The 8,978-nt window shown below is 52.1% G+C and overlaps 1 protein-coding gene across 1 annotated transcript in view; it reads right to left on the bottom strand.

The window, feature by feature from the left end:
• OPN1SW (opsin 1 (cone pigments), short-wave-sensitive) overlaps positions 1–5,768 on the bottom strand; it is a 12,889-nt gene extending 7,121 nt beyond the window's left edge. The window contains exons 1-3 of the mRNA XM_015427348.1: positions 5,423–5,768; positions 4,008–4,176; positions 439–604 (exon numbers count right to left, since the gene is read on the bottom strand). Of these exons, the coding sequence (XP_015282834.1) occupies positions 439–604; positions 4,008–4,176; positions 5,423–5,768 (681 nt within the window). The remainder of the gene's footprint in view (positions 1–438; positions 605–4,007; positions 4,177–5,422) is intronic.
• Between the last annotated feature and the right edge of the window lie 3,210 nt (positions 5,769–8,978).

Genomic DNA, 8,978 nt, shown 5'->3' with positions numbered 1-8,978 from the left:
CCCCAAGGACCAAGAAGACAGAGCATCACTTGCCCCAGAGCCCCTAGCTATACCTTGTGGCTAATAGCCACTGATGGACCTCTGCTCCATATGCTTATCTAATTCCCTTTTGAAGCTGTCCATGCTTGTAGCCGCCACCACTTCCTGTGGCAGTGAATTCCATGTGTTAATCACTCTTTGGGTGAAGAAGTACTTCCTTTTATCCGTTCTAACCCGACCGCTCTGCAGTTTCATGGAGTGCCCACGAGTTCTTGTATTGTGAGAAAGGGAGAAAAGTACCTCTTTCTCTACCTGCTCTTTCCCATGCATAATCTTATAAACCTCGATCATGTCACCCCTCAGTCGTCTTTTCTCCAAGCTAAAGAGCCCTAAGCGCCTTAACCTTTCCCCATAGCATTCGTACAAGCACACGCGTGCGTGCACAGACGGGGTACTCACGGCTCGAAGGGCGCTCAGCAGCTGCGAGTAAGAGAAGACGATGATGCTGAGGGGCACGATGAAGCAGAGGACGAATAGGAACCAGGTGTAGTATTCGCTGTAGTACTTGGTCCCCACTGTGTACCAGTCGGGGCCGCAGGAGCACTGCAGGCCCTCCGGGATAAACCTGAAAGAGAGGGCCGGATTGAACAGCAGGCGACGGAGACTGGAGAGAAGGGCTCCAACCGTGGTATCGATATGCTGACATGAGCTGAGGATGGGAGATGTTACCCTGACTACTGGGAACCTCTCTCCAGCTTTTGGAATGCAATACCCAGCAGCAGGGGTCATTTCCTGCAGGAGCGCACAGGAGCGGAGCTCCGGCAGTAAAGAGCCAGGGGGGCGGGCACATGCAACAAGCCCCGCCCCCTGCTCCCAGCAGCCCTCAGTCAGAGCAAGAAGCAGCCAGGTAAGCTGCAGAGCCCCCCCCGGCCCCCTGGTCCAAAACAGTCCAGTGGCACCTTTAAGACCAAGTGTTATTCAGGTACAAGCTCTCCCTCCTCTGCGAGGACAGATCTGCATGTCCCCCCCCCACCGGCTAGCAATCCAAAAGAGTCCAGTGGAACCTGAGCGGTGGGTGTTGCCTTCTGACACACTTCCAGTGATTCAGGGGGTGTGGCATATGCAAATAAGTTATGCTAATGAGCTATGCTAATGAGTTCCTGCACCTCTTTTTCTACGAAATGACCCCTGCCTCTCACTATGCCTAACCGATCGGTGATACCCACCAAACTGGTATCCAGCGCACAATCAAACTGGGCCTCTTTTGGGCTGGATGTTGGTTTGGTGCACACCCTGACCTCTGGTGGGAAGCAAGACCTGATAGTTTGGAAGTCTCTTTTCAGCCTGTGGAATGCCAGATTCGTCACCCCTTGGAGAAAAGGGCAGGGGAACCATCCTGAAGCAGTTTTCACCAGTGGCTGTGAGGCAGGGTCTTTTTGCCTTATAAAAGACCCCACCGGTTCCAGTTCACACTAGTGATAAATGATAAAGGCGAAGGGACTTGAGAATGTTCAGTCTGGAGGACGTTGAGGGGTAATTCAGAGCAAGAGGTGTCAGTTATCAGACACTGTTAAATAAAGAGTGCTAATGTTTTGAGCATGTTTTTGTTTTAAGTTCAAAAAAAACTTTGTGTTTGTGTCCTTTATAAAGTTTATATGTCCGCTACCTGGCATTACATTTTATGACACACGTGGCCCGGCCCAACAAGGTCTCATTTATGTCAGATCCAGCCCTCATAACAAATGAGTTCGACAGCCCTGCTCTTGGCCGATCCTGCATTGAGCAGGGGGTCAGACTAGATGATCTCTATGGCCCCTTCCGACTCTATGATTCTGTTATTTTACAGCCGAGTGTCCATTACTTCTTTGTCTCCTGACATTGGGGGTTTCTGCACTCTCATTTCCCTTGCTTATTTCTTCAGGGTCACCCCCACCACCACCCCGTTCCGCATGTATTTTGCTCCCACTAGGAGGTGCATGCAGACTAGCCATTTGCGTAACAGTTTAATGGTGGAAGAGACAGGCACAAAGCACTGCCATCTACCACCATGGCATCCTCCATGCCCTTTCCCGGCGACACCTCGTTTCCCTCTCTCTCCTTTCCCCTTTTCTTAACCATCCATATTGCAAATCTATAATCTTCCAGATGTAATTCATGGGCCCCTTCGGACCGACTTTAATGGCAGGGAGCAAATATACACCCAGGACGCTGCCCAAGATAGGCGAGTCGTCCAAGAGAATAGATCCTCACCTTGGTACAAACCAGGGGTCATTTAGTAGAAAAAGAGGTGCAGGAGCTCATTAGCATGACTCATTAGCATGACTCGTTTGCATATGCCACACCCACTGACATCGCCGGATGTGTGTCAGAAGGCAACACCCACCACTCAGGCTCCACTGGACTGTTTTGGATTGCTAGCTATGGGGGGGGGGGGTTTGAACATGGAGATCTGTCCTCGCAGAGGAGGGGGAGCTTGTACCTGAATAAAACTTGGTCTTAAAGGTGCCACTGGACTATTTTGGACTGGGGGGGCTGGGGTGTGTGTGGCTCTGCAATTTACCTGGCAGCTTCTTGCTCTGACTGGGAGCAGAGGGTGGGGCTTCTTGCATTGGCCCGCCCCCTGGGCTCTTTACTGCTGGATCTCCGCTTCTGTGCGCTCCTGCAGGAAATGAACCCTGGTACAAACAAAGCAGTTTGAAAGCAAGAAATTGCAAGTAGATAAATAGGTACCACTTTGGTGGGAAGGTAGCAGCGTTCCGCGCGCCTTGGTGTTTAGTCATGCCGGCCACATGACCATGGAAACGTCTTCGGACAGCGCTGGCTCTTCGGCTTTGAAACGGAGATGAGCACCGCAACCCTAGAGTCGGATTCGACTGGCTTTCGAGCAAGGGAAACCTTTACCTTTACCTTTACAAACTAATCAGATCAGACCATCAAAGGGCCGAATATTTAACTAAGATCTCATTCAGCAAATTACGCTCTGCACTAACTTCAATCCACTTTCGATCAATGCAAACAGCAATGCTGGAAGGTCGCTATTCCGACACGCTTATTGCCCAGCATCTCTGCCCATGTGGGGGCTCAGCGCCAGAAGACCTGTCTCTCTTACTTGTTATTCTGCCTGTGCTATCAATCCCCTAGGGAGAAATTTCTAGGCCTAATTGGGCCACCCTAGGCACTGGAACAGAAACAGAAAAAAAAATCTAGTTTTACTAGCAGACGTAGAGGCCGGGATCTCACACAAGGCGGCCCTCTTCACCCTCGCTGCAAAGAAAATTCGGGGGGGGGGGGGAAAAAAAAATTGGGGGGGGGGGGGGAATAGTAGCAGCACCATAGCTCGATTACTTACGGAGAACAGGATGGAAAAATTGGAATTATTACAATGTTTTATTGTGTATTAAATTAGGTTTTTAAAAATTTTCTGCTTTTAGTAGTTTTCTTATTCTGTCAGTGTGATGGCCTTTGGCTGAAGGCAATAAAAACTGAACCTGAACCTATAAGTGTTCCGCATAGTCTTACGTTTTGTGGCTGGCTCTGCCTCCTGCGGGCATTTTGTGCCTGTGCCCGCCCACCCCATGTCACAATGGCAGAGCTGCCCACAGGGTAGAAGACGTTGAGGGCCCCTGTTCGAGAGCCTGATGACCCCCCCAATAGCTAGCAATCCAAAACAGTCCAGTGGAGCCTGATTGGTGGGTGTTGCCTTCTGACACACTTCCGGTGACGCCAGGGGGTGTGGTATATGCAAATAAGTTATGCTAAAAAGTTATGCTAATGAGCTCCTGCACCTCTTTTTCTACGAAATGACCCCTGGTAGTTTATATATTGTTCTGCCATTGTAATGGCCTATGGCCAAAGGCAATAAAACCTGAACCTGAACCTGTGTGAAAAAGAGCTCTGTAGGAATCCCCAAGCTTGCTCGCTTCTTGGTGACCTTCTGCTACTGGTCTTGCTTGGTTTTCCTCTGGACTTGTATTCCGGCCGGTCTTCTAGTCAAACTGCCCCCCCCCGGTTCCCTGACCTTTCCTCACCTGCTCCACCCAAAATAGGGCGGAATGGAGACTCCGATCCCGATGAACCAGGTTGCTGCCACCACGAGGGAGGCGTGTTTGGCGCTGAAGCGGAAGTTCCCAAAGGGCTTGCAGATGACGATGTATCGTTCCAAGGCCAGGAAAGCCAAGGACCAGCCAGTGACCAGACCTGGGTGGGAAAAGACAGGCAGGCGAGGTCTGAAAAGAGCTAGCTCAAACAGAATCCCGGGATCCACGGCCTCTCAAGCGCCCTGTTACACCTCTCTCCGGATCTATTTATTCATTTAATTCATGTATATCCTCCCTTTCTCCCCAGTGGGGACCCGAAGCAGCTTATGTCGTGGCCTTGCTGGGTGACCTTGGGCCACATTCTCCAGAGGAGGGCAATGAAGGTGGTGAGGGGTCTGGAGACCAAGTCCAATGAGGAAAGGTTGAAGGAGCTGGGTATCTTTAGCCAACTCTAGGATTCTATGAGCCAGTTTGGTGTAGTGGTTAAGTGCGTGGACTCTAATCTGGGAGAACTGGGTTTGATCCCGCACTCCTCCACCTGCAGCTGCTGGATGACCTTGGGCAAGCCATAGTTCTGTCAGAGCTGATCTCTCAAGGACAGTTCTGGAAAGAGCCCTCTCAGCCCCACCTATCTCACAGGCAATGCTCCCTCTAAGCTCTGGAGTCCTGTGAGCAAAAATCCTACTTCGTGAGCTACTGGCATTAACGTTGTGAGCGAGGGATTTGGCTACTGCATACATTAGTCTTGCTCTGGATCCATCCTTCCTGAGCTAAGACAAAAATGTGTGAGCCAGAGGCTAAAAAACTGAGCTAGCTCACACTAACTCAGCTTAGGGGGAGCACTACTCACAGGGTGTCTGTTGTGGGGAGGGGAAGGGAGAGGAGTTTGTAAGCCGCTCTGAGACTCCGAGTGAAGGGCGTATAGGGATATAAACCCAACCTCTTCTCTTCTTCTCCTTCTGAATGTATATTTGTGCAATTTCTACAGACCCTCTGAGGGGAACGGAATCCTGAAACCTTAAGCTCGTAGGCACCAAGGAAAACAGCAACAATGCACTGTGGTGTAATGTCTAGACTGATGGGCTAGGACCTGGGAGACCCAGTTTCGAATCCCTGCACCACCATGGAAACTCGCTGGGCGGCCATGGGCCACTCTCAGCCTAATTTACCTCACGGGGGTGTTGTGAGGGAAACGATGGAGGAGAGGAGAGCCGCTTTGGGTCCTCACTGGAGTGAAAGCTGGGGCGTAAATCAAAATTCCCTAAAGGCAAAAGTAGGGGCAGGGACAGAGGAACCCAAACTAGGAAATATCCCTGGCAAATAAGGCCTGGGGTGGCCGACTCGGTCAACCCCTCTCCGCCTCACCACCGTCTCATTTAGGCCTTTTCTTTGACCGGTTTATTTACCTGCCAGGGAGCCCAGGAAAGCCTCCAGGGCGCAGACGTGTTTCCCGAAGATGAAGTAGCCCTGGGAGCTGGATACGAAGACCGTGAAGACGGCGACGACGCAGAAGAGGAAGCCGGCCGCCGAGACGTTCACGAGGATGTAGTTGAGGGGCTGCCGCAGCTTCTTGTACTTGACGATGGCGACCAGGATGATGGCGTTGAGCGGCGTGCCGGCGAAGAACACGAACCCCATGAAGGCCGTCTGGAAGTAGAAGGCCCACATTGGGGCGATGTGGTACTGGGGGCCATCGAAAGGCCCCACGGAGGAGATGTTTGCGTAAAGGTAGAAGTCTTCGTCGCCAGACATCCTCCTTGGTGCTGGGATCGCCGTGCAGAACCGGGCAGCGAGGGCCCAGACCTCCTGTTATAGAGTGCCAGAGGAGGGAATCCACTTAATGGCTCAAGCAGAGATCAAACACTAATCCAGATCATCCCAGAGGCAAACTTGGAGATTAAGGGCTCCTAAGAGCCTTACCTTCTGTCCCATAAACCCTTTCTGAGAGGGTAATCTCGTTTGGTGTGCGGGTCGGAGAGGATTGCGGAGGGCGAAACCACCCAAGGTAGCCAGGCCGGACTCAGCATCTTGGAAGGCTTTTGCTCAGGGGTGCTGAGAGCACACGGCCGGCTGCCCCCCACCCCATTGTATAATCAGAAACTTGGTCCCAGCAAGAATCGGTCCTCGCTCTGGAGGATTATGTAACGGAAACAACGCGCACAAGGTGACACGGACCAGAGTCCCCTCGGTGCCGGAGAGGGCTGCAGACGAGGACCGCCCACGCCGGGTTGGGAGATTCCTGGAAATTTGGGGGTAGAGCATGGGGCGGGTGGGGGTCTGGAGAGGAGAGGGACTTCAGTGGGGTAGAGTGCTAGAGAGGAGCCATTTTTCTCCAGGGGAACTGATCTCTGTAGACCAGAGTCTGGATCGATGCTCCCTCTAAGTTGTCGAGTCTTATGAGCAAAAATTCTACTTGGTGAGTTGTGAGGGAGCGATTGGGCTGCTGCATGAATTAGTCTGCTCCGGAGCCCTCCTTCCCAAACTGAAACAAATATGTGTGAGCCGGAGGCTAAAAAACGGTGAGCTGGCTCACACTGACTCAGCTTAGAGGGAACACTGGTCTCAATGCTCCCTCTAAGCTGTGGAGTCTTGCGAGGAAAAATTCTACTTGGTGAGCTCCTGGCATTAAAGGGGTGAGGGAGCGATCGGGCTATTGTACGAATTAGTCCTGAGCGGAGACAGAAATGTGTGAGCCGGAGGCTAAGAAAACGGTGAGCTAGCTCACACTAACTCAGTTTAGAGGGAACACTGGTCTCAATGCTCCCTCTAAGCTGTGGAGTCTTGCGAGGAAAAATTTCTCCTTGGTGAGCTCCTGGCATTAAAGTGGTGAGGGAGCGATTTGGCTGCTGCATAAATTAGTCTGCTCTGGAGCCCTCCGTCCCAAGCAGAGACAACTATGTGTGAGCCGGAGGCTATAAAAACGGTGAGCTAGCTCACACTGACTCAGCTTAGAGGGGACACTGGTCTCAATGCTCCCTCTACACCGTGGAGTCTTGTGAGCAAAAATTCTCCTTGGTGAGCTCCTGGCATTAAAGTTGTGGGGGAGCGATCGGGCTGCTGCATAAATCAGTCTGCTCTGAAGCCCTCATTCCTGAGCTGAGACAGAAATCTGTGAGCCGGAGGCTAAGAAACGGTGAGCTAGCTCACACTAACTCAGCTTAGAGGGAACACTGGTCTCAATGCTCCCTCTAAGCTGTGGAGTCTTGTGAGCAAAAATTCTACTTGGTGAGCTCCTGGCATTAAACGTGTGAGGGAGCGATTGGGCTACTGCATGAATTGGTTTGCTCTGGAGCCAATCCGTCCCAAGCGGAGACAATTATGTGTGAGCCGGAGGCTAAAAAACGGTGAGCTAGCTCACACTCACTCAGCTTAGAGGGAACACTGGTCTGGTTGTTGGCAACCCTCCTACAGCCCGATACAAAATATTGCTTGTTTAGAAGTGAGACTCGCCGAGATGCATGAGGGCTGAAGTTTCTTTTAAAGTTTCCCCCCTCCAAATTAACCGGCAGGATTGCCTTGGGTCTAGGGATGCCACCCTCCAGGTGGGACCTGGGGATCCCCTGGAATTACAGCTAATCTACAGACGACAGAGATCAGTTCCTGTGGGGAAAATGGCTGCTTTGGAGGGTGGACTCTGTGGCATTGTACCCCTCTGAGGTCTCTGTCCTCCCCAGGCTCCACCCCCAAATCTTCAGGAGTTCCCCAACCTGGATCCGGCCACCCCCCCCCCCCATTCCCCTGCTGGTGGCCAGAGGGGACCTGGTAAATCCCAAGAAAACGGCATGGGGGGAGAGAAGGAAGAAGGGAAACTATAATCCTTTCCAGGGGTCATTTCGTAGAAAAAGAGGTGCAGGAGCTCATTAGCATAACTCATTAGCATAAATCATCACACCCCCTGACGTCACCGGAAGTGTGCCAGAAGGCAACACCCACCGCTCAGGGACTGTTTTGGATTGCTAGCTATTTGGGGGGGGGGGCTGGACATGCAGATCTGCCCTCACAGAGGAGGGAGAGCTGGTACCCGAATAAAACTTGGTCTTAAAGGTGCCACTGGGCTGTTTTGGATTGCTAGCTATTTGGGCGGGGGGGGGAACGTGCAGATCTGTCCTCGCAGAGGAGGGAGAGCTTGTACCTGAATAAGACTTGTTCTTAAAGGTGCCACTGGACTGTTTTGGATTGCTAGCTATTGGGTGGGGGACGTGCAGATCTGCCCTCGCAGAGGAGGGAGAGCTTGTACCTGAATAAAACTTGGTCTTAAAGGTGCCATTGGGCTGTTTTGGATTGCTAGCTATTGGGGGGGGGATGTGCAGATCTGTCCTCGCAGAGGAGGGAGAGCTTGTACCTGAATAAAACTTGGGCTTAAAGGTGCCACTGGACTGTTTTGGAGGGGGGGACGGGAGGGCTCTGCAGCTTACCTGGCTGCTTCTTGCTCTGACTGAGGACTGCTGGGAGCAGGGGGTGGGGGCTTGTTGCATGTGCCCGCCCCCTGGGCTCTTTACTGCCGGAGCTCTGCTCCTGTGTGCTCCTGCAGGAAATGACCCCTGGGGAATACTATGGCATGAATTAACTCGATCTTGGTTGCCAGCCATGTTCCCTTTAAGCCGAGTTAGTGTGAGCTAGCTCACAGTCTTTTAGCCTCCGGCTCACGCATTCTTGTCTTCGCTCAGGGAGGAGGGCTCCAGAGCAAACTAACTGATGCAGCAGCCCAATTGCTCGCTCACCACTTTAATGCCAGGAGCTCACCAAGTAGAATTTTTGCTCAAGAGACTCCACAGCTAAGAGGGAGCCTTGAACCACACTCCCCTGGCCAAGGTCCGCTCATCAGGCCCTTCCTTATTCAAGCCACAGCTGCAGAGAAGAGTGGTGCAAGTTAGCAACCCTAAAATTGCTCGGAACTGTCGTGAGTTGCAGCTCGGCTTCAGGTCTCTTTACCCAGGAAAAAAAGACTGCACCGAGTTCAGC

Source organism: Gekko japonicus, unplaced genomic scaffold (genome assembly GCF_001447785.1).
Source record: "Gekko japonicus isolate JY-2015 unplaced genomic scaffold, Gekko_japonicus_V1.1 scaffold1899, whole genome shotgun sequence".
Lineage (NCBI taxonomy): Eukaryota > Metazoa > Chordata > Lepidosauria > Squamata > Gekkonidae > Gekko > Gekko japonicus.
Note: the sequence above shows the minus strand (reverse complement) of the source record. Positions and strands in the feature narration are given on the sequence as shown.